This window comes from Pleurodeles waltl, chromosome 9 (genome assembly GCF_031143425.1).
Source record: "Pleurodeles waltl isolate 20211129_DDA chromosome 9, aPleWal1.hap1.20221129, whole genome shotgun sequence".
Taxonomy (NCBI): domain Eukaryota; kingdom Metazoa; phylum Chordata; class Amphibia; order Caudata; family Salamandridae; genus Pleurodeles; species Pleurodeles waltl.
Genome location: NC_090448.1, coordinates 537,629,426 through 537,656,025, shown reverse-complemented (window position 1 = coordinate 537,656,025; position 26,600 = coordinate 537,629,426). Strand labels below are relative to the sequence as shown.

General features: G+C 44.7%; 1 protein-coding gene across 1 annotated transcript in view; it reads left to right on the top strand.

Moving 5' to 3' along the window:
* Positions 1 to 26,600, top strand: part of LOC138259608 (potassium channel subfamily K member 1-like) — a 190,282-nt gene that overhangs the window by 145,464 nt on the left and 18,218 nt on the right. The window contains exon 2 of the mRNA XM_069207444.1: positions 7,612 to 8,007. Within this exon, the coding sequence (XP_069063545.1) occupies positions 7,612 to 8,007 (396 nt within the window). The remainder of the gene's footprint in view (positions 1 to 7,611; positions 8,008 to 26,600) is intronic.

Below are 26,600 nucleotides of genomic sequence, written 5' to 3'. Positions count from 1 at the left end.
GCCTCGAGGGCCTGTGGACCTTGTGCCCAAAATTGCCCAAAAACAACTCAAAAGATTGAAACTCCAACCATGCAAGCCTGTAATTCCGCCGCGTGGATACCGCTAAAGACATCTCCACCAGCCCCGTGATCATCACGCCCCCCACTCCCAAATGTCTGCCGGGACCGCAGTGTTGCTCCATTCCACTCCTGGCGCCAGCTCGCGGAAAAGCCGCCACTGTGAACGAGACAGGGAATCTGCCATCTCGTTGTAAACCCCGGGTATGTGTGCAGCTTTAAAAATAACATTTAGAGATAAACATCTAAGCATAAACTGGCGTAATAAGCGCAAAACTCTGAGATCCCTAGCCCTCTGTCTGCTGACTAACTCCACTACTGGCATGTTGTCCACCTGAAAAACCACTGTCCTGTTGGCCAGTTCCTGACCACAGACTGCCAGTGCCACTAATCTCAAGGAAAGCAATGCTCCTCCCTTGCTGCAGCCATTGCGGTGGCCATGCCTCGGCGCACCACCTCATGTCCCAGTAAATACCGAAACCCGAAGCTCCCGCTGCATCAGAAAAAAATTGAACCTGCCACACCGTGTCAATGTCACCGAAAGACATGGGTACCCCATTGAATTTTTGAAAGGTTTCCCATACTTTGATGTCCTCTCTCAAGGCCAACGAAACCCTTATCCTGTGGTGTGGTAGCACTGCTCCTGACATGGATAGCCCCAATCGTCTGCAAAATGTCCGTCCTCCCCTCACCATCCTACATGCAAAATTAAGGTATCCCAACAATTTTTGAGCCGTTCGTAAATCCATCTTGCAAGTGTTTGCACCACCGCCAGAAAGTCAATTATCTCTGTCACTTTTGTCACTGGCAATCTGGCCACTAGTGCATCTGCATCTAATTCAATGCCCAAGAAGGTCAAAACTGATAGCAGCCCCTCTGTCTTTTCAGGGGCCAACGTCACTCCTGTCTGCTGAGCTAGTCTCTGAAAATCTGCCAGCGCCCGACCACAGGCCCCGGATGTGGCTGACCCGACAAATAAGAAATTGTCCAGGTAGTGAGTCACCGTCCGGTGGCCACTTATTCTGACAAAAACCCACTGCAAGAAAGTGCTGAAGTTTCAAATAGAGCGCATGATATTGCACAGCCCATGGGCAACACCCTGTCCACATAAATGGCTCTGTCCAGCTGCATACCCTGGAGGTCAAAATCTGCTGGATGAATGGGTAACAGCCTAAAGGCAGGTATGTCACATTTTGCCATTTCTGCCTTCCACCCGCACCTCAAAACTAACTTCACTCCATCATCCACAGAGGCATAAATCACTTTATTGTCTTCTTGCGCAATAAAGTCATTGACCGACGTACCCTCAGGCCATGACAAATGGTGAATCAAGCAGAACTTGCCCGGTGCTTTTTTGGGTACAACTCCCAAAGGGGGTATCATCAATTGATCGCTTGGCCAATCATAAAACGGCCCTGCTATTCTCCCCAGTGCCACCTCTTTTGCCAATTTGTCACGCAGAAGGCTTGCTCCTTAGCAGACCGCAAGTTGTCTGCCCACCTCCTCTTTCGGGGACCTTGATAGCCCACCTGGAAACCTTCTCGAAACCCCCACTCCAACTGATGAGCCTTATCCACATCTGGATAGATGCGTAACCAAGGCAGCAGAATCGCCAGTCTAACTGGCGTAGGACCCCTTTGGCGCAGGAGCGCCTTGCGTGCCCCTTCCTCTAGACGCCCTCCATTGTTCTGCCGGGCTGGAAAGGGAAAAACATTGATTGACTGGTTGGCGGCCCCCGCACTTGGAGCAGTCATGTTTAAACCTACACTGTGGTCGTGAGCAAAAACCTTTGTTGAAGTTCCAACAAGCCCCCGTGGTGGACACCGGTGTTTTGGTAGCCGGGGCTGGGCGTGACTGAAAAGGTTTATACACTACCTGCAGCCCACTCGCCGTATGCGTGGACGCCGAAGATTGCGCCAATGCCATCCATTGCATCCATAACTCTGGATCTACATCCCCCCAAGGCTTCTCCAGATTACTCTCACCCGAGCCCTAAACTCTTCATCATAACTCAGCCATGAAAAGTGCTATGTCCCTGTCCGGATACTTCTCACAATATATACTGGCGAATATCAGAAAAGCGGACGTCCAATTGTCCATTGTGATAGGAACCCTGGGCCTGCATGCCAATTCCCATTCTTCCTCCTTGGATCCCTCCTTGGCCTGTATGTCCCTATGTAGAAGCTTAAAGACATCTACATACTCATGCTTCCATATCCTCGTCTTTGTTTTGTCAGCCACATGAGACCCCAGGGGCATGGCCAAACCCATGTACGGGAGTCGCTTCCTATGACTTCCCCCCTCCTTGTCCTCTGTGCCCGTGTCGTCCCCTGTCTTCTGACTACCTGCTGCTGGAACTGCTGTGGAAGAGGCCTCATTGTCCTTGTTCGCGTCTCCCTTCTGTCCTGAAACCAACCCTGTAGTCTCCAACACTGACCCATCCCCCACACCAATGGATTTGCTTGTGCATGGCACATTCGCAACCCCCCCCCATCGCCCCAGACTGACCACCATCTCCCCTTACCGCCGTCCGTCTCCCCCAAATTGCGCAGCGTTCTCCTCATTGATCTACCATGTGACATTGTTTGCCGTACTCCTGATGGCCCTTCAGCCAAACCGGTGTCCTGTAAAACAAAAGCAGAGGAAGAGTTTGCGCCGCACTTGCACCCACGCCCCCCAATTCTTGACACCCTCACCTCCTCATCCCGAATCTCTCCGTCTTCCCAATCATCCCCGTCTTCCTCATAATCCAATTCCAACTCTTCATCGCCTACCCACTCACACCTGTTTTCAACATACCCCTGTGGCTTTGTTGGTATTGCAGCTGTTGTTTCGTGACCCACATGGCGCAAACCATCATTGTAGTACCCACGCTCCAGCGGTGCAGAGAAGGCCACCGCAGACCCCTCTAGTGCTTCGGACCAACGTGTTTGGGCCGTGTTGCGCCCCGTTGGCATCGCCCTTCTTCTGCCAACCTCAGCTGTTGGCATTGACTTACTTCTTCCCACGTGGCTGTGTGCGCCACTGGGGCTTCCAGCGCCGACCGGCCCTTTGCCCGCACTAGCCTCTTGACCCCGTCCCACCTCAGCCTGTGGTACCCAGACCCATCTCCCCGCACCAGAACTAGATGGCTGCGACCCCCTGGCATCTGGGACCTCTCTAGCCCTTTTGATTGCATCACACCGTGCACCCGATTCTTCCCGGTCGTTGCACAACTGAGCCCACCTGGCCTCAGTTTCCACCACAACCCTGCGTTGCTCTCGAATCCTGGCTTCCAGGTCCTCCCCGCCTACCTTGGGCTTTGCTGATCTGGCTTGTCTCGGGGCTGCCCTGGGTCTGCCCCCCCCCCGGTTTTTCCCCATTTACTTCCCTCGCTTTTTGGCTGGGGCCCGGGGGCCCCGGAGCTGTTGGACCCCCCCCTTGGGCAGGACAGGTCTAAGGGGGCCCACCCACCACTGGGCCCAGGCAAGGGCTGCTCACCCTCCTCTGCCTGTAAAACAGGGACCCCGCCATTCGCAATGTCCCCTTCAGCCCCTGGGGGCCCCTCCAATATTGGGCCTGAGCTACCATCTCCTATGGCCCCTGGACCTGACACCTGTGTGTCCTGAGCCTCCCCACTGAAAATTAGGGGGTTGGGCGCGTTAAGCACCCCCACCCCGTGTCTGATTCCTGTTCCTGGGCCCCCACCTCCCTGTCTTTATCTGAGTCCTGGGACTCGCACGCGGTAATTGCAGCCGCTACCTGGCTCGACGCAGCCCGCGTCAGCCGTGTCATTCCAACCCAGGCCTGGTCCAAGACCCCAGGCCTGAGTAGAGCGGAGCGGCGGGCTTCGCCCAAAATGCTAAGCGTGGCATTTACCGCCTCAGCGTCATGGCTGGTTGCCATTGCGCTGCGCGGTCCGAGCGGCGAGAGCCGCGGGAATATAAAACAGTCGCGGGGCACTCCTGATCCCATGCGCAAGCAGACACCCCTGGTGCACCTGCCGCTAATGCGCTGAGGCCGCGGAGCCCCGCGCTTCCAATATATGGAATTGTAACACAACGCGGGGCCCGCCTGGCCCGTGTGCAAACTGACCCCCTGGGGCACCTGCCACTAAAGCGCTGAGGCCGCCGAGCCAGGCGCTACAAAAATACCGAAACCGTAAAACGATCACGGGGCCCGCCTGGCCCAGTGTACAAGCCGACCCCCCTGGGGCACCTGCTTCTAACACGCTGAGGCCGCCAAGCCTCGCGCTTCAATAATTGCCAAAATCAAAACACTTGCGGGGCCCACCTGGCCTCGCACGTAAACTGACATCCCTGGGACCCCTGTCCCCAAAGTGCTGAGGCCGCCGAGACTCGCGCTTAAAAATACCTAGAATTGGAAAACAGTTGCGGGCCCGTCTGGCCTCGCGCGCCAGCCGACACCCATGAGGCACCTGCTGTTAACGCGCTGAGGCTGCAGAGCCTCGCGCTTCAAATCAAAGGAAACCACAATCGGAGGAAAAATTTAAACTTCCCGGCCCACCCTTAACTTTATGTACCCTCTCACTCGCCTGATCCACGGACCTCAAACTTCCACCCCTCCTAGTACGGTCGGCACGGAAAAGAGGCCGACCCACCCCCCTTATAAACACTCGTTAAAAACCCACCCCCACTTACCTTCGTCCAATCCGGCACCCCTGCTCCACTTCCTGTCCTCCCGAACGTGCCAGCGGAGAGACTAGAACGAATCTCTCTCTCCATGGGCCCCTTCATTCTCAGTTTTCCTCGTCTCTTCAGAAGAGCTTCGTAGGGCAGTCAAGGCCTAGTTCAAATGAGTCAGTGAGTCTAAGGTCCATGCGGTTATTTTTCGAAGTGAACATCTTTTTAACACTTAGATATGTGAGAAATAAAAACATATTGCCAAACTAAAGAAATCATTTCGTTCAAGAGAACAACAAAAAAATTCTCTCTAATGAGAAAAGCTGCACCACTTGATAGGCAGGTCATAGTCAAAATATATTTTTCACGATTGGTTTGCTTGTTCTGATGAACCAGAAAAGTGATTTTTTTTCTGCCAACAATGATACCTTCTAATAAACTGTTTGCGATCACCAGCTGATAGCAATCCTTTTGAAAACTACAAAAGACTCATTAATAAAAGTATCAACACTGGATACCAACATTATACTCAAAATACATTGCTGGTCACAATGACTGCTCTGTTCAAAATTCCAGTTGAAAACAATGAGAATAGTGAAGCCCCTACCAATGATTGTGCATTCGAAAATAGTATTCATAAACCTAACTTGGTTTCACTCCTTAGGAAAATTACAAGAAAACTGGCAGTGTGCAGAGCCACATTTAAGATGCTCAATCCACCTCCATGCGGGCTGGGCAGATTTGACAGAGTGAGGCTCTGGTCTATGTTCATAGTCCTTGGCACTAGTGCAGCATCCCAATATATGGATTTCAAGTGCACTCTTTTAGTTAGAAATTCCAGCCCATCAGAATGGAGCAAATGATCTCTCTTCAAGCTGGTTGCTGGTAAGAGCATACTTGCCTCTCTCCCATGATCTGTTATTGGGGCTAGTGCCTATGTGATACCAAGCTTGTACATTCTCATGGTGTCTGCTGTGGTGGGAAACGTGTATTCCATCCAGGCAGACCCTGACAAAAAAAGATAAAGAATTGAGGGTTGGGTAAACCTTTTGTTTCTCTATAGTCAGTCATTCTTTGTCTCGCATTCAACTTTAATTCAAAAAGATGATGGGGCAGTAAAGATGATTGCTCTCCTTCACCTCTTGTCACTCGTTCTGATCTTTGTGTTTCTCATTGCATTCCAGATAATGCTTCTGAACATAAGCACAAAGGGATTCAAGTTACCAGATTTCACTGGTCTTCATATGCACAAAGGAAGCGAAAATGAAGGTGTCAAACCTGGATGCAGTAATTTTACCATTTGTACTCCAGAACTATAGGATTGCTGCTCCCAGCCGATAACGGAAAGAAAGATTTTTGGGGAGTACACTATGGTGTACCCTGTAGAAACTATGGCTCGGAGACCCTGTTGGTGTGACCATTTTCTCAGCCATGCACAAGTCTTTGGAGGCCCTGGATAGGAGAGACCAGACCCACTATATAAAATGTCCAGCCATCAACAAGTGCTTTTCCATACTGGCAGGGGCAGCCCCTCCGCTATGGCAGAGGAGTGTTGCCCCCCTGATGTTGGCAAAAAATAAAGGGATAATAAAAGCACGTCATTATCCCTTTATTTTCCCACTTTCGTAGGGCAGGGCAGGGCCAGCATCCTTCACATCAACAAGTGGAGGACGACTGGTGGTGAGTTTCTAAGTGTGCATTTTCGTTTGGTCGGCCAGCTGAGGCCAGGCAAACTGACATGTGCACTTAGAACTCTCCACATGGCTGTGTTGAACAGCTGGGTGGAGACCAAGTGCAGTGTCCCACACACTCCCTGAGTGGCATTTCTGCTGGCTCAGGCCAATCCCGGCGTGAAAGAAGCGTCTCAATTGGGTGGGGAGGAAGAAGATGAGAGGCGGATAAAGTGGCAGAACATGGTGGCAGGTAAGTATTTTGTTTTTTAATTTTATTGACACCCCTCCCACTTATGCGCTGCCCCTCCCCCCACCCCTCCCTGGCAACAGCCGCTACTCCATCGAGTCTCTGAATGCACTAGAGCAGCAGTTCTTAATCTTTTGTCTTCTTCTGCAGCCACCTACCTAATCATTACTGTAACCCAGGGACTCCATGCTGAATCATTATTTCGGGCCCCCACTGAGTCATTAATGGAAAGCGAGGGCCCTCAAGCTTTCTAGATGATTTGAACCACAAAACAATAGACAAAAACACAGAAACAAGCATTAATCAAACAAATGCTCAAATGATTAAATATTTTATTTAATTCACAAACAAGTATGAAAAAATCTATATTTCAATTTTATTGGGAAGTTTTGAGCTTTTCGAAATTCAGTTGAGACAACTCATCGTCCATATATCTATATTCTGTTTGATGCCCTTGTACAGCACCTATGAATATTCTGAGGATATTCACTTAATTTGTAGCCTTGAATTTCAAATTCATTCATATTTATCACTTCTTAAACTTCAAGTTTACATTTTGCTTCTTTTTTTATATACACTATACATAACGTAAGCAAATTAATAATGTTCTAAGGAGTCACAAACCCCCTGAGTAGGCTTTGCAGACCCCTGGGGGGTCCCTAAGAACTACTGCACTAGAGACAAATCACGGCTAATATGTTCTTACTGATCTAGACACACTGTCTACCCTCTGGGGGAAATATACTCTCTGTTGATGCCTCGAAATGTACATTTGTTTAGGTACTACATCATTCTTTGACACTTGTGAATATAACCAGTATGTTTTTTTTAATTGGACAAATATGTTGTATCTACACTATTTTCATATGTGAAATATCTATACTGTAATAAGTACATCTTAGAAACAAATCAGGAAATTAAAACGTCATGAGCCCAAACTATCATCTACTTTCACCCGCCAGCCAATAAAGTCTTTAAAAATGTTGTATTCTATATTTTTCTTCAAACTACAGGATTCGGGCACCCAGTTCCAATATCTGATGGTGGAAAAGTATTTTGCCTTTTGTACTTGATTTTTGGAATTCCATTTTCTTTGTGTGTGCTCTCCATCACATCTCAGAATCTGCTGATCCTGATGCATGACATGCCAATACGCTACATACGGCATCAGTTTGGATTATCCAAGGTTATGGTTACCTTTCTCCATGGATTTGCTTTCGTCAGTCTTGTGACATGTCTGTTTTTGTTCATCCCTGCTTGTGTCTTCAGCCTGATTGAAGGAAACTGGAGCTATCTAGATGCTTTATATTTCTGTTTCATTTCACTTACCACCATTGGATTAGGAGACTACGTACCTGGAGAACAAGCAAGCCAAAGAATGCCTGCCCTATATAAAGTATGTGCGACTGGTAGGTAACATTATTTTTAAATGCACCATATTATTAAATGCTTGGTGGTAAACATATTTTTGCTTTGTTGCGCATTCTTTTAAAGTTCAAAATGTTTTTTTTATACATAGAGCCATAAAAAAATAAACAGAATAAAGTGAATTGATGATGCCATAAAATAATAAACAGAATAAAGTGAATTGATGAATAAGCAGCGTTAAGTATAATTAATTTATGGTTGAAATATAAATCAAAATTAGCCCTAAATCACACAATGATGAAATTATCAAATACAAATAATCGTTAAATTGGAATTTGTCTCATTTAAATTGATAGTTGGAGGTTAATCTCCAGTCATCCATGAAGAAGTGAGTACTGTAAAACCTGGAGGCAATTAAATCGTTTTTAAAATCTCCATTTCGAAAGTAAGGAGCGGGACACTTGGATCTAGGCCTGTGAGAATACGTACAAAATGTAACAAGCATTTGGCAAATGCAATAGGTTTCGCTTATGTGATTATTACTAAGTTTTTTTTATTTTTATTGTTGTTGTAGATTTTAGCTTGTTGTGCACTATAACAAGCTCCGTAAAAGTGTGATGACTTGCTTATTGAGAGAGGCAATATATTGCGCTGTAATTGTTGGTAATATAAAGTGGGAGATTAAGTAAAGGGCGGAGGACAAAGGAAAAAAAACAAAACAGCCAACAAGCATGCTTGAAATATGTACAGCCACGGGGAGATTAGGTAAAGGTTGGAGGAAAAACTAAACAAACACAGTCCAAGCGCCATGCAGGCAAAACCTAAAAAAATCAGGCATATAACAATCATTAATATACTGTTTATAACAGTAAGACCTTATGATGTGTTGTGATTAAAACGATAACACCTTATAATATGCAACCTATGCGATTAATTTACGAATTGGAATCCCTAGCAAAAGAATGTGATCAAATATGAAAATGAAAGGATTTCCTCACTGAGATGTTTAACTCCTAGTTAACTACACCCAGGACTACATTATAGCACCTTATAGCGCTTATACGCTTCCAGTGACGCCATAAGCATCAATCATCAGCAAAACTCCCTTTCCTGTAAAGTCATTGTGCCCTAAGGACCTGTGATATAATTTCATGTGATGTCATAATGGAGGGAAAAATGCATGTGGTGTGACCAGAGCCGGCATTTGCTGAGATATCATTTTGGGTGGAGAAACATTTGGTGCCCTTACTGATGGTAGTGAATTAAATGAGGCTGCAGGGGGTCCCTTTTGTGTTCACTGGTCAGCATCTGGATGGGCAGCGACTGGCCTCTGAACACAAACATCCCCAAGTTTCTGCCCCTTTCCCCCCCCCCCCCCCCCCCCAGCTCACCTGAACCACCAATAGCTCAGCGGCCACAGGCTGATGATGGTATTGTTGGTGTGTGTCAGCAGGGGTGAGAGGATAAAGGCTAGTGGGCTGTTAAAAACATCGCCCACAGAATTTTGAAGGACTAAAACCGCTTTATTCCCCAGCATTGGGGATCTTTCATTGATTTCACATGCTTGAATCATTCCCAGTTGTCGAAGTGGGAGACCCAGGGTAACCTAGAAAGCAGTAGAGTACAACCTGTTAAAGACATTCACTTTTATAGCTTAATAGTATCATTAAAAATGACCCTAAGTCCATCTTATCAGCCAACAGCACCCTTTAGAACTCTCACCACAGAGGCTCCAGTCTTAGAACCCTTACCACAGAGGGTCCAGGCCATCAGATTGTCTACTGCATGTTGTGTGATGGCAGTCTCCCTGAGCTCTGCTCAGTGATTCCTTCAGAACAGCTACTTTTGAGAAGATTCTTCTCAGGTCAGATTTAATTTTCAACTTACCTAGGTTTCACTGACCATGTCAGAATATCCTAAAAATGGTTTATTTAAGCCATGTAAGACCTGTGGCAAAAAGTGATTACACTCAGAGGACCCTCTTAAAGAGTGTATTTACTGTCCCTATCCAGAGCACAAAGTTAAAGATTGTAAGATCTGCTGCACAATCTTCCAAGAAAACATGCACGGGAGGGGGGGGTAGGTTACTCTTGTGGTTACAGAGACTTAAATCAAGGGAAAACTTACTTTCTAAGGAAGACAGTGATGACCCATCAAAGACAGAAAAATACTGCAAAAGAGACCCAGCACAAGAAGTCGAGCCTTCAGTACAACCCAGAAAGGTCCTTAAAAAGTCTCACCATTTACAAAGTAAAAAATTTGAGGAAATGTGGCCAGGCAGCAAAGGATACCGTGAAGGTCTCCTCAGAGCCTTCAACACCAGCAGTGAAGGAAGTTTCTCCCAGGCAAACTTCAAAATCACTTTTTGTCAAAAGAGGATATTTGTGTTAAAAGATTTTTAAAATTTCATTGTCGACGACTTACACCACCATCACGTTTACCACTGCAGAGTCACTAATGATAATTTCCTCGTCTCCAATAGTGTAGACAACGATAATCTCATATAAATTAACGCTGACGGCACCATCCACAAAGAAAACCCCTATTTCGCAGATGACAAAACAGCCATCTAAGAGATCGTTGACAACACGACCACCACAGTTGATTGACACGTCGACCAGCAAACTGCCAACACCAGCTCCATCACTGGAGCTGCCGACACCGTCGACGACAATCCTGTCGATGAAGGCACCGTCGAAGACCACACTGTCAACTACGATTTCCTCAATGAAAATAACTCCCGCTACAGACACAATAAAGAAGCCATCATTGGGGACAAAAACAACTAAGTCACCATAAATGTAGAGACCAAAGGCGCCTCTAACACCTTTTAATGCCTACTCCAAGCTTGTAACTCTCTGAAACATCTCCAACATAAATTTTACTTCCAGAACACACATCACCTAGCAAAATTACTCCATTCTTGCCGCCACATCTTTTAGATGAGGACTTAGATGAGGAAGGTCTTTTTGGTGTGCCACACAGCCCTTCAGAATTGCATGTTAAATATCAAGATGAGGAGGAAGATGAGGACCATTGCTATAAGGACGACTCATCTGGGTGAACAGGCACAAGAACAATATCAAGTTTATTCTCCTCAAAATCTGCATGAGCAAACAGTTCAGATGCCATGAGAGTTGATATCCAATCTTCAGGATATGTCTTCAGGATATGTTCATAAATTATTATAAACTATTTGCTAAACCTGCTCCATCTGCGCCTCCATCGCACCTACAAGATCGCCACATCAAACACCACTGTTTCATCCTACCACACTGCCTTTATCAGTACCTTCCTTGTCAATGCTACCATTGGAAGATCCACCAGCAGATGACCTTGACACCTCAGAATTGGATCAAGAGGAAGAAAGGGAGTAAGAGATCCGGCTTCAACAGCTACTGAGTGGCACAGTAGCATACTATACCCACCATTTCCACCTCTGCCACCTCCAGTGGGTACGCCACCAGACAGTATAGGTGGCTTTCATAACATCAAGGAACAAGCAGCGGAGGGCTTCCGACTTCCCTTAACCACCAAACAGGCAGACTGCTTCCAGTACGATTTTAAGGAGCCAATGAAAAAGTTGGTAAAAGCAATGCCCATAAGACGTCATATGGCAAGAGGGTATCACACTAAGAAAAATCCAGCCACTGTATTAGCAGTCATGCCCAGACTGGATAAAAAAATATGAATAACCAGATGATGCACCAGCATGCCTAGTGCATCATCCCAACCCAAACTCTGTGATCAGTCAATTGGCTCAATGGTGCTTAAAGAAACCCTCTTACACAGCTATCACTACACCACCAGGTAGAGACAGGCGCTGCTTTGACTTCATTGGGAAGAGGTTTTTAAGTATAGCAGCACTTACGGTGCGGGCAGCTAATTCCCTAGCAATTCTAGGAATATGCGACCGGCAAATGTGGTCAGATATGTCCCAATTCATAGATCTTCTGCCAGAAGAATCTAAGGAAGAAGATAGAAAGATTCTCCAGGAAGGAGAGGTGCCTCTGTGGAGATAATGGACTGTGACATCAATAGCTCCTTAACAGGATTTCGGCAGTTAGCTGGAGCAGCTGTCCTTCGAAGGCAAGCCTAGTTAAAGGCAACATCCTTCAGACCAGAGGTACAAAGCAAAATTTTAGCCATGCCGTTCGATGGCAAATCGTTGTTTAGTAAGTACATTGATGATACTCTTCAAGCCATAAAGACCAATACGGATACTCCCAGATCCTTGGGAACATTGCAGATTAAGGGGCAGCCCTTGAGGAGCCAGGGGCAGGTGTACCTTTCCCTATTGAGGAGGATTTCAACCCTAGAGGCAGCAGTATCAGCCTTATTAAGGACAATATCATTCACAATACATGCAGCAATACAGACATCCTCCTCCAGCAACTCACAAACAGACAACAAGAGGGAAACAGCCCACCAGAGGGCGAGACACTGCTAAGAAGCAGTGACCTTGTGCAGGTGCTGGCTACCTCCTACACTAACACAGATCATCTCGGGGTCGTATTTCCCACTTCCTACATCAATGGTCAAATATAACAGACAAATGGGTTCTGGATGTCATATCCCAGGGACATACCATCAAATTTGTCAACAACCACCAAATGCCCCACCCCCTCCATGTCCAAAAAAAAAAAAAAAAAAGGTTACTGGTGGAGGTTCTCTTACGATAACAATGGGGAAATAGAAAGAGTTCTGAAGTCTCAGTAGGGAACCGCTTTCTATTCGCACTTCTTTCTCATCAGGAAAAAGCCAGGAAACTGGTGCCTAAGCTTACATCTTTGAAAATCAAACAAGTATTTTAAAAATCTGTCTTTTTGGATGGTCACCCTGCAAGACGTCTTAACTTCTCAATCATGAGGACCGTATGACAGCTCTAGACCTGCAGGACACATATTTCCATATCCCTGTTCATCCCTAACATCAAAAGTACTTACGATCCCAGGTAGCCTGAACCCACTTCAAATTCAAGGTCCTCCCTTTCGGATTAAAATCATCCCCAAGTATATTCACCAAATCTCTGGCACCTGTAGCATCCCACCGCAGACAAAAAGGAGTGCAAGTATTCCCATACTGGGATGATTGGTTAATCAAGCCTCCAACATCTCCAAAAGCCACAGCCTATACAAACTGGTGTCTCAACCAGTGTTCAAGAACTGGGTCTTGCAATGAACATGCAAAAATCATCTCTTTCTAAAAACCGAGCTAACCTTCCTCGAACTAGTTCTACACACCAAAACAGACAAAGCTTCTGTCTCCCTGGAATGACCGAGAAAGATCCAACAATTGGCCTAAACGCTTGCCAAAAAAAGAGTTTGCTTCAGTGCGATTATACAAGTCTCTCCTAGGAATGCTATCTTCCTGCATTCCTCTGATCAAAACTGCAGGCTTTACATCCGTACATCATTTACAGGAAGAAATAGACAAGCAGTAGATGCAAGCACAGGGTTCTTTCGATGATACAATTTGAATTACCCCAATAATGGTCTCCTCCATGCAGTAGTGGGCTCAGAAGGAGAACATATCAAAAGGATTGATATTCCGACCACCTGTGGGATACTTTGTTACAACAGACGTGTCCCTAGAGGGATGAGGCTTCATCTCCAGGCTCTCTCGATAAGCTGGAAATGGTCCACATCCGATAAGAGAATGCATATAAATTGTCTGGAAATAAAGGCCATAGCTCTAACTCTGTTCTCTTTCCTTCCCAGAGTTGCAGGCTCATACGTACTCATCAGAATGGACAACACCACCAGTATGCACTATTTAAACAGGGAGGAACAAGATCGACAGCCCTGTCGCAACAAGCACAGGAAATCTGGAAGTGTGCCATACAGAACAAGATATCACTGAGACCAGAGCACTTGCCACATGCGTCAAATGTACTAGAAGACACATTAAGCAGGTCAATATCATCTTGCCCCGAGTGGGAGCTCGTCCACCATCTCCTGCAAGACATCTTCAGTGGATGAGGCACACCATGGCTAGGCCTATTTGCGACCAGGAAAAAAAACACAAATGCCAGTACTACACAAGCTGGCATCATCAGAAATGATCGTGGAAGAATGCATTTTCGATAAGATGGTCAAAAATATTTGCTTATGCTTTTCCCCCGATTCCTTTAATCCTGCAGATACTAAGAAAAATGAAGAGAGATCCATGCAGGCTTATTCTCATTGCTCACAGATGGTCCAAGCTGTTCTAGTACACAGAGCTAATCCTACTATCGGAACACCCTCACATCCAACTGACGCCCAGTCCAACATTGACAATGAACAGGGGCCAGATACTACGCAACAATCAGACGTCTCTACACTTATCGGGTCCTGAGTCCCATGAGTTCGAAAATCTAGACATTCCCACAGATTGTAGAGAAACCCTGGCTAGAGCAAGAGCAGACTCCATTAACAAGTTATGCAAGCTGAAGTGGAAGCGTTTTTATCTTTGGTGCCACCAAACTGTATACACCCATTCTCATTAACCTCGGAACAGATTTTGCCATATCTGTTATATGTGGCAAAATCTGGCCTTGCACGTTCATTCATAAGGGTTCCTCTAGCAGCAATATCGCGCTTTAGAAAACTGACAAATCACCCTCACTTTGGTCATCAAGGATCGTCAAACAATTCACTAAAGGGCTTTTTAGGGTTTCCCTCCTGTGAAGGCACCGACTCCTGCTTGGCATCTCAATATTGTATCAAGCCAATTAATGAAAGCCCTGTTTGAACCAGTCCTCAAAGCAGATTTAAAATATCTCACTTGGAAAACAGCATTGCTACTAGCACTTACATCACCTGGAAGGGTTGGGTAACTGCAGGCCTTTACTGCAAAAGAGCCTTTTATACAATTCAAAAAGAACAGTCTTGTCTTGAGAACTAACCTTAAGTGCATACCTAAAATACCCTCAAAGTTTTATCTTAATAGGCCTATTGTTTTAAAGACATTGTTCTGCCCCTGTTTGAGGATTTGGAGAACAATCTCTTCACATCTTGGATGTTAAAAAGTGCATTAAGTTCTGCTTACACAGAACCCAACAATTTCAAAAATCAAACCAGCTGTTTGTAATATTTGGCAATTTAAGGAAATGATTTCCAGCTTCCAAGTCCACTACAGCTAGGTGGATTTGCAGCCGCCATCCAATTCGGCCACATTAAAGCAGGAAAACCCTTGAAGAGTAGAGTCAAGGCTCACTGAACAAGAGCCATACCCATCCACAGCCCTGTTTCAGCAGATCTGCAGAGCGGCAACATAGTCTAACAGTCACACCTTCAACCACTATAACTGTCTGGACGAGTCGAATGCTGCATTTGGGCAAGCTGTTTTACCCCATATATTCCAATAAGGTGAGCCAAATTCGAATTTCTTTTTTCCCACCATCCATTTCTATTCTGAAACACTTATTTACATATACGAACTGCTGACTATTCTGATTCAAGCATGTGAATCTATGAAAGATACCCCAATACTAAAGAAAAAAAAAAGTTATTTACCTGTAACTGTAGTTCTGCAGTACTATTATCTTTCATAGATCCACATGCGATCCACCCTCCTCCCATAGAGGCTCCCCTTATTACTCATTGCTTCTATTTCACCCTTATGCGGGAAACTCTGAAGGAATTGAGCCTCTGTGGTGAGGGTTATAAAGGTGTTGTCTCCTGATAGGATGGACTTTGGGTCATTTATAATGACAGTAATAAGCTGTAAAAGTGAATGTTTTTAACTAGATTGTACTCTACTGCTTTCTACGTTACTGTAGGACTCCCACTTCGGGGAGTGATTCAAGCATGTCAATCTATGAAAGATACCATTACTGGAGAACTACAGTTATAAGTAAGTAACTTATTTTCATCTTGCAAATCAGGCAGCTCTCAGGGACCCAAACAAGGCTGGCTCAAGATGACAGGGGAGCTGCTGTTGAAATAACTATAATGCCCCCAACTCCATGAGCCCCTTAGAATATTGTCAAATAAGGATTCCCTCAAAAAACAGCCTGAAGAACAGAAAGCTATGAGCAAGAAATAGCCTAGTTTACGCACGCATAGGCACAGTAAGTTTTTACAGTGTTAAACGTCCCCTGAGAAAGAGCAAGTGCGACTTGCAATGAAATACAGTGGGTTCACAGTGAATTGACCAGCACAAATGTGATGTTTAAAAGGAGAGTTACCATTTGAACATTTAGTAATGTAAAGGCTTAGTTTTCATACAAATTAAATATCTATTTTTATTTATAAATACAAGAATATTGAAATGCCTTGAATGCTGCAAATCATTGGAAGTGGTGCTCAGCAAGACGGTTTGCGAGCAGCAACCACGGACTCCAAGATGGTCCACTCCTGCAGGGTCCGACTAGCTCTACAGTCAGAGCATTACTTGTCGCAGTTGTGAACTTATAATAATGGAACCTGTGGAGTCAATCACAGATGCCACCAGCACACCACTAATTATAAACGGCCCAGCTCGTCCATGCTAAAGTACAGTCAGTTGGGGCTCCATTCGCTTTGTTTGCTGTCAATTTTTATTACACTAATAGCGAATAATTCAATATTATTCACTATTAGTATAATAAAATTAGAATTTGTCCTCCCATGGCCGCTGAGGTAAGTAAACATGCTTTTAAATATGCTTGGGGTTGAGAGTGTGTTTATGTGAGAGAGTTTGTAAGTGTGAATTTGTGTGTATGTTAAGTATGTGAGTGAAAGTGGAGGTCAAAGGGTGCGTGATGTCACTTCCCCTGCCATTTTGGTGGAAGGAAGTCTATGAACGGCAACTCATATTTCTGTGCAGACTTCTTAAAAACAATTTAGAACCTTGGTCTAATTAGGGTGATGACAACTCCAAGAATGTAGTGACTTATTAAGTATAAGCCCATAACACAAAGGTGTTGCTAAAAGGACGGAGATAATGGGCACGTCCAAGACTTCAGTCAGCCCCAATGTGCCACAAACGTGAAAACCACAGCCACATAAGTAAATTTCATCTTGTTAAGTCATTTCACCTTCCATTACAAAGGGTCCTATTACTTACTTTGCTTAATATGTTGGCATTCTAGAGAACATTCAGATCTGGCTTGTGGGCTCTTATTTATCAAACAGAATGTTTCTTATCTTTTTTTTCCCCAAAACTATATGGCACAACGGGGTCAACCATTTGCTAATGGTCCATTGCAATGCCTAGCAGTGGTAACTTATTAATCGACTTCATAACACTGTCTCCTCTACCACTGTCTTGTTCTTAGACAGAAAAAAACATTTTTGCTTTTCTTCATGGAAAGAAGGTCATACCACTGTACATTTTTTACCTTTCAGTTTGTTTTTTGTAAACAAACAACCTGCTTAACTTGAAATGACTAACCTCTTGGCACTGCTCATCTATAATGGCTACCTTGTGTTGATGTGGGTGACAAGACACAGATACTGCAAAGAAAAGCAAATGAGCTGGCGCTCCTGGGCAGCTTGTGCAAAGATAAATCGTCAACCTTATTCAAGGGAAAAATAAATCACGAAAACCCGGATTCCTACACAGAATGGGAAATTGGGGGGCAGCTGACCACAAAGTCTGCCCCCTGTACTAGTTTGGGGAATGGTGCAGTCTAGTGACTGCTTCTTGGGCTGTCGGCTACAGTTGGGCTATATTGGGCTACATGTCTATTTATACAGCTATTTCATTCTGCCAGCCACCATTTTGTTAGTAATTAGCATGGTGGCTTGTTGTAGTGTCAGGATCTGTTTCCTCCCCACCGGCCCTTCCCAAGAATGGGAGAGGATAAGACAGATTTTGTCAGGTTAAGTTTTTTTTTTGTTTTTTAAACAAGTGTGCAGGGTCGGAATACTGTATGGTTGTTGCTTGAAGCAGGTGCATAGGCGATTTGGCAGAGAAGTTGGCATGGGTTAGCCAAGTTTATTGTTGTTTGCAGCTGCGATCCAAACATGAAGGGAACTGGTAGGCAATAGTACACCTGGGCAAGGCAGACAGTTTAAAGTTCAGTAGCAAGTTAAATTAGTTACAGGATTAATAGTTGCACTTAAATGGGATGGGAGGTTGAAAGCCTCAAGGGAGGAAGTTTAACCCTAAACAGGGTGTACAGGTCTGCAGGTTAAGTTGAGGGGAGGGACATTTGTAGAGGAGGGGGAGAGGGTAATTTAGGTAATCCATTATGTAGTGAGGCTTTTAATTTTGTAAGCCTTAAGGCCCGGTTCAATGATGTGATCTGAACCTGTTTCATTAAAGCAGCCTTTTTCACACAACAAGGTGTCAGTGGTCTCTGCTGATCCCCTATTCCCCCAATGTGTTGTGGCAACGTGGTGCAGGCCCTTTTGCACCCTGGTTGTTACTTAGCACCCAATCCCAGGCTGTCTGTCATTGTGGGAGCTAATGCTCCACAGAAATAACTTGTTAGGAGCTGTCACTGCGATTTTTACATAGGCACCACTCTTTTCTTATTAGAAGAGCATTTTTTTTTTTTTTTACTCAGAATTCATCTTATTTAAATCTTGCATTCAGAGCAACAGCAGCCTGATCGACTTGCAAGTCTTAAAGCAAAGCCAGAAACCAGATGGCGAAAATGACCCAGAGGTCAACATTTTCTACAAACTCAAGCTTTTAAATCACACAGAGCGCAAATCAAAAGTTGAAACAGTAAACGCCCCTAGCACAGCCTGTGCATGAAACCCATACTAGAGGACAGAGGTAAGGCGGGGGCTGCGGGCAGGGTGTAGAGGGATGTTTACGAGGGGAAAATATGTTATGCCAGTAATTATCTTTAGACAGAGATAGTATACAATTAAACTGTCTACTGAGTTTAAATAGATGCACTTGTATGCATGTGGGGGGCAGGGGTACGGGATCTGGTGTAACGGTTGGAGCAGGCATCTTTGATGCTGGGGAACTCTGTTCGAGTCTGGACAGTAGGAGTTAAGTAGTTCAAAGGTGTCTGAGTAAAAAAAAAAAAAAAAGTCTTACAACAATGCTAAAAATGCGTGCCAAAGGATCAGATTACATTTAAAATCACTCTATACACGGTGCAGCCAGGTGAACAAAACAAAGATAAACAGCAAATGCTGTGCAGCCTTAATATAATAAAAAGAAGTTCCACCAACCAAAGCGGATGAGAATGATTGCCTGGGCCACGGGATACTGATAAGAGAAACACACAAGGGAGAAAGCTACCACAAATAAATGGAGGAAAAGTAAACTGACAAGAACCCGGGCAAATAAGAGGTAAAGGCGGGATGTAAGCCCCCTTTTAGGATATATACAGTACAATAGATTTCACAAGCATAGCGCTGTGCAGGCAAAACCTAAAAAGTGCGTCTGTTTACTTCAGATTGGGCAGAACAGTTTGCAGTGTTTCCAGGGACCATCTTGAAGAAACACAGCCAGCGGTAATTTATCCAATTTTAAGTCTTAGCTATTTACAGTTCAATTTCATCTAAAAAGCCTTCAAGCAAAGAAATGCTTCAAGAGCGCCACAAGCTGAGGCCATTATTTGAATATCTGATGAAAAATCTGCATGACTGCCATATTAAGGGCCATATTTATGGCCACATCATACAGTGCAGCACAGCAAGTCACCTTGCTGCACTGCACTGTGTGACCGGGAAAGGGCAGGAATGCGCCATATTTCTCTCAGTGCAGTACATTCCCGTCTGTTCCCATGCGCTGGTGCTCTTATGGCTGCCTAGCACTAATGCAGGCACCCTTGCACAATAGTGTAGGGGTGCTTGTGTTGCATGCAAGATTGTTTTAGGGCAGGAAGGGGAACTTTCCTGCAGAAAAACAATCCTGGGAGGCATAGAGATATTTCTCCTCGTTACGCCTCCCTTGGGAAGGTGTACGATTTTGGCACTTCCCTAAGTTTACAAGTTCTTGTAAATCTGAGGATGCATCAAAATCCATGAGAGTTGTGTGGGAATACCCATGCAACGCCCATGGAAAGACTTCCCAGGTCAGAGTGAAGCACTGCAGCTATTTGCGCTGATACTCCAATTTTTGAAGCCCCTCAGAGCCATGCAACGTGGCTTTTAGTGGTTTCGAAAATCTGAGTTAGAGGTGAGCGTCACACATGTACCACGTTGAGTGGTGCAAACATGACACAACCCTCTCATAAATGTGCCCCCTAAGTTTTTTTTTTTTTTTTTCTGCAGAGCACTGAGTAAAGCTGCCATTTGTGAAAACTCCCAGTGTCCTGTTTAGCCTTTATGATGATGTTATACTGTCTTCAAACTTTTATTATAACCCTGTTTTGTTCCTATGACAGAGTTCAGATTTTTCTATTTTATATAACTTGTCATGCCATGGATGTGTTTCAAACAACTCCCTGCTTTATCATGGTAGGTTTAGTAAAACGGAATGCAAAGGTTTAGAATGAACGGGTGTGAAAATTGTATAAAAGATCATCTTGATTAAGCATTTGTACAATTACAAAAAATTTTAGTACTGTAAATGACCGGTAGCATATTAGCTTTCAATTGTACATCACATTTAATTCTACACCTGTTCTAGAAACCTTTGTACTCCACCATTTCTATACAATTACTGCAACTGTTTCTCTTTTTGTCATGGTGATACAAAGCATAACACTTAGCTATTGTGCCCACAGTGGTTAGTTTAAGTCGGTGGTTGCTTGTGGGGGGAACTGGCACATTTTGTTTTCGGGGTCCGGCACTTATTTTTCACATCATCTACCGAGCTCAAGAGAGGGAAATTAATGAGATCGGAAAGACGTCAAAACTGTCACAAAAGACGAAAGCAGGATCCTGCAGGAGAGGAAGTGGCTTGTGGTGGATTAAAGAGGTGTGAGGTTGTTTTAAAACTAACGGCCTTGGTATTCTGCTCTCGGACATTTAATTCCACTGGCGACGATCTTCTGAGCAGAGTTCGGTCACTGGGGCTCTGTTTCACAAATAAAGCAGGGAGTGTTCTGATATCTCTCACTTTGAAAGTACCAGGCTAGACATAGGGGTTAAGCAGACGCGTTGTAGTTGAAGTTCCTCTCTATATTCCTGGACCTGATAGTTACCAAAACCGTAGGCTTTTTCTTTTTTGCACTTGGGCTCCAACCGTGTACCTCTGTGACTTATAGTAAATCGATAAGCAGGCTTCAAAGTTGAGGTAGGCAAGATCAAACAAGGAAATCACTGGTGCAAGTGAAAGCAGCCCTTTGCTTCTTCACCTGGGAGTCCTGAGCTACTCTTTCTCCAAAACGTCTGCAATGCCTGTAAGCACATCTTGACATATTTGTAGGGGCAGGGTTTGATATTATTGGGACACTTTTGAGCCATTAAAGCACTTTGCAATATCTGGCCGGAACCCCTTCTCAGCACAGAAACATTTTAGTGGATTTGGTTTGCTACTGCCAAAATCAATGACGAGTCACAGCTTATCATCCGGTCAGGTGCTCAGGTTCCCTACTTTACTACAAGCTGCGTCAGAGGGTACTTTGTGAATATAGGAGAATAAACACCCACTGTGTTTTGATATGTTGAGTTATACCGTTCCCCTTACAGAAAAATAGCATGCACCACTCAGTGTAATTAGCACCTAATTGAGCCAATTTGAGTGTAATGTCGGTCCAGAGGGTTTCCAAAAGAGATCAGTTGACATTGGGATTGGCCTACACGGCAAATTTTCCAGGGAGAGGACAGTGCTGTGAGTGACTGGACTAAAGTAAGAAGTTTAACATTGATAAAATATATTTGTAGTTTTTCGCACAGCAGGTGAGAATGTGTATGTGGATCAAGTGAGTGTTGCACGGGGTACTAAGTGCATTGTCCAGAGTTAACTAGCAAATAGTAGAACAGATCTGTGATGAACACGGTCTTCTGTGGAGGACTGATGGGTATATTTGAATCCACAGCACTTTGATGCTATGAACTGATGCCTGCAGGATTTGTTACATTTTCCGTTCTTAGCGTGTGTGACTATAGATACATGTTACACATGGAAGGAAAATGTTAGAAATTGGGTCTCTATTTGGCAGAGGTATGCACCTTTTCCAGGTGGGGACCATAATCCCATTTAGGGTAAGTAAATTACACACTACAAATTAATATGTGCTCACCCTTTGGTAGCTTGGCACACACCAGGCAAGCTTAACTTTGGAGGCAGTGCGTAAACTATTTGAGCAAGACTTCAAACAGTGAGAAAACTACACAACAAGATACCACACCTTGTTAGAAAAGAATAGGACCTAATTTAATGTATAAAACAAATAACAAGACCAAAACAACAAAACTCCAATCAGTAGAAGTCGAGATATGGATTTCTAAAGAATTCTGCAATGTAGTGCTTAGAAATACAAAGTGCCAAGCAGGGCCATCTGGTCGTGCTAGACCAGCTCAAATCTGAAAAGTCAGGCCAACCGCGATGTAGTGCGCCTCATATACAAGGACCAGCCTTGTCCTGCAGAAATCAGTTCCCCGGTTTGGGGTTATATGGGTGTCGAAGGAGGATCTGGGAAGCAGCTGAACTGATGCAATGTCGATCTTGGCAATGTAGGCGATGCGTCGGTTCTGAACCACGCAATCAGGGATGCATCACTACTGAGCCCCTTAGGTGTAGGCAATGTGTCATTGATGAGCTGCGCAGCTGGTCTCCTAAAGCTGCAATACGTCAACATTGAAGGATATGTGTCAGTTCCAACCGGTGCAATGACTGCAATGCGTGGATTTTGGTAGTTGCAGTACTTTATACCTGCTTCCAGGACTGGATTGGCACCACTTAGCAGGGCAACACTTGCAGCAGGCAATGTCCAGGTGCTGTTGCAGGTTGTGTTGGAAGTCTTTTGTGCATCTGCAAACCCTTGGAGTCACTCTGGGTTCTAGTGAGATGAATCCAGTCCTTCCTCAGCAGGGCAGCACAGCAGAAAATCAGTTATTCTACAGCAGCAGTCCAGAGCGGCACTTCTTGTAGAAACACAGCAGTCCTTTTGAGAGTTCTTCACAGTTAGACGCGTACTGACTTGGTAGAGTCAGGTGTCCAGTTCTTATGCTCAATTGTGTGTTTGAAGTGGGGGTGACTTCAGAGAGGTGTCTTTGAAGTGCACAGAGGTCCTTTCTTCCTGCCCTGATTCCAGGCTCACTACAGGGGGTTAAGCAGTCCTTTGTGTGAGAGCAGGACACTGACTATTCAGGTGTGTAAGCTCCTCCCTCCATCCTGCCCAAGATGGCCTATCAAGATTCAGATGGCAGCTGAGTCACACCTACCATTTCTTTGTGTGAGACTGTCCGAAGGGAAAGCAGGAAACCAGCAGTCACCTGAGCCCAGAAATGTAATGGATACAGGCTGTAGGCACCCAGGCCTAACAGTTGGAAAATGACAACTTTCTAAACGTGACATTCTCAAAATTGTAATAGTAAATCAGGCTTTTCCATTAAAGAGGAGTTATCACTACAATTCTATAGTTACTGAACATGACAGGTCTACTCCTTCTCAGTCTGGAATTATACATATTCAACGTAGTAAGGAATCCGCAATGTTAACCTGGTAGAGAGGTAGGCACTATGAAAAACAAATGCTGGAGTTTTCCACTACCAGGTCACGTAAAACTTAAAAGAATATGTCCTGCCTTTCAATTACATCGCACTCTGCCTTGTGGACTATCTAGGGCCTGTCTTAATTGTGAGTTATATGTAATAAAAGAAGAATTTAAAGCTTGGCATTGGATGTTAAAGGCCAAGTTGACATGGCAGTCAAACTGCGCACACAGGCTCTGCAGTGTCATGCCTGCAACATGTTTAAAGGGCTACTTAAGTGGGTGGCACAAGCAGTGCTCCAGGCCCACTGGTAGCATTTAATTTATAGGCCCTGGGCACATACAGTGCACTTTACTAGGGACTTATAAGTAAATTAAATATGCCAATTGTAGATGCACCAATGTTACCATGTTTTAGGGGAGTTAGCTCATGCACTTTAGCACTGAATAATCGTAGTAAAGTGTCCAGAGTCCTAAGGCCAACAAAAACTGATCAGGAAAGAGTGAAACAAAGCAGGCAAAAAGTTTGGAGGAAGACAACCCTAAGGCTGGCAGGTCTAACTGGAAACACCCTCATATAGTGGTGGCTAGCTTGTGCTTGATGCAAATGTAAAAAATAAACTCCTTCATTCTGTTTGGCCAACCATAGCCTGTTGGCGGTCCAGGATGGCCACAGAATAGTATGGTAAATGTGTATGAGCTGTACCACATAGGCCCTTTGCAGATGCCATCTAGCAGCATGTTGCTTAAGAAATATGGGGTTGTGAATTATTACGGGTGGAGAGTGCCTTGGGAGGGACAGTTATAACTCTCTTCGCTTTGTGTTAGCAGGTTTGGATGCACTTGACTATCCACCTGGCTATGACAGCTGTACAGATTGAAGAGGGAGATATGTGAAATACAATACAAGATTATAGCTAGCACTTTTACTTCCTGCCTCAGTGACCTCAAATGTGCTAGGAAATTACCTATTAATATATGGACATCTTTACTGTAAGAAGTTGGTTATTAGTTGAGGGCGGGATGGAATCCCCACTCAAATAATAAACACAGTCCTTGTCTGGCTGAGCCACAAGCCTCACTAAATACACCTGTGCTTAAGCCTCTGATAGTTTGGCACAAAGCAGTTAGGCTTAACTTAGAAGCGCTGTGTAAAGAATGTATGCAGCACTCAAACAGTAATAAAGTGAACCCACAAATGTAAGGCTGGGGAGTGTCAGATTTCTCCTAACACGCTTAAATAGCGAATAAGTCAACTGTAGAAACATCCCAAAATATATTTCAGTAGTTGTGAAAGCCCATTTTTGTACTTCTGAGTGAACAAAATATTTTAATGGGATAAAAACAAAATTGTGATGTGCAAATGATTATGTTTTCGGAAACCCAATTGTCCCAGATTATTGTTAATACACTATATAGTTTTATCAGTAAAGCTGCAAGTTAGAGGGAAGGGTTTTGGACATTCCTTGGAAATTTTCTGTCTGTAAATAACAGTGTTATACAACATCATGCCTTAGTACTTTATTTATTAAAAGTGAGTGTTTAAACATAAACTGAGAAACGCCTCTGCCCTGATTGCAATGCTGTCAGTAAACTAAGAGGCAAGTTGAGAAATGTGTACCCTATATGTGGACTACATTCTTAGGGCCTCATTTATGAGTCATGCAGTGCACGGTACTTCCCAACGGGGAAAGGGCAGGAATATGCTGTATTTAAGGCAATAGAGTGCATTCCTGTCCTTTTCCAATGCGCCGGTCCACTGTGGGCTTCCTAGCACTAACGCAGTCACCCTTGCACCATGGTGTAAGGATGCCTGCATTGCATGCAGGATTGTTTTTGTGCAGGAAGAAACACTTTCCTGCACATAAACAATCCTGGTAGTCATATTCCCCTTTCTGCGTGTGCTGTAGAATGCAGTGTTACATCACTCCACCATATTCCTCTCCACTTTACAACACTCTGCTCTCCACTCTACACTATTCTGCTGTACGTCAGTTCACTGTATGCCACTTGAGTCTACTCCACTATACGCTACTTCACTTTAAAGTATTCCACTCTATGCCACTCCACTATATACCATTACATTCTATTCTCTTCTATTCCACTATATGCCATTCCAGTGTACACCATTCCACTGTATGGTATTCCACTCTGTGCTATGCTGGTCGTCTCTGTCCCGCCACTATGCACCACTGCACTCTGTTCCACTGTACGCCACTCAGCTGTACTCTGGGCCTTCATTCTACTCTGTTCCACTCTACTTCACTCTACTGAAAGCTATTCCACTGTATGCCACTCAAGTGCATGTTACTCCATTCCCCAGTACTGCACTGTATGATCTTCTACTCTGCGCTATTCTTCAATATTCCACTCCGGTCTAGGGCATTCCACTCAATGCTGTGCTGTTCCACTGTACACTATTTAATTCTGTGCAACTTCACTCTATGCCACGCCACTGTACCCCACTCCACTGTACAGCAGTCCACTCTATGCCACTCCTCTCTACACTATTTCACTCCGACACTTCTCTCTACACTATTTCACTCTATGCCACTGCAGTGTATGCCACTCCACTCTACACCACTCCCTGCTACGTGATTCCACTGTACACAAGTTCTCTCAATGCCACTCCACTGTATGCCACCACACTTAACCCCAGTTCACTGTACAACACTCCAGTCTGTGCCACTCCTGTGTACACCACAACACTCAACTCCCCTTTATGCTATTCCACTGTATGCAAGTCCACTCTACGCTATTCCAATTTATACCACTCCTGTCTACTGTGCTCAACTCTACGCTATTCCTCTGTGCACCACTCTACTGTACACCAATTCATGCTACACTTCACCTCTCTGCCAGTGTGTTCTGTGCTATTACACTGTATGCACATCGAGTCTGCGCTACTTTAGTCTATGCTAACCTACTGTACCTAGCTCCACTCTATGCCACTCCAATCAATTCCACTCCATTGTAAGTCACTCAACAGTTATTGCACTGTATGCCACTCACCTGTGTGCTGCACTACTCTACACCACTCTACTCTGTTATTCCATGCTACCCCACTCCACTATACACCACTTTAGTCTAGGCCACACCTGTGTACACTACACTGTTTGATACTCTACTAGACACCATTCCACTCTACACTGT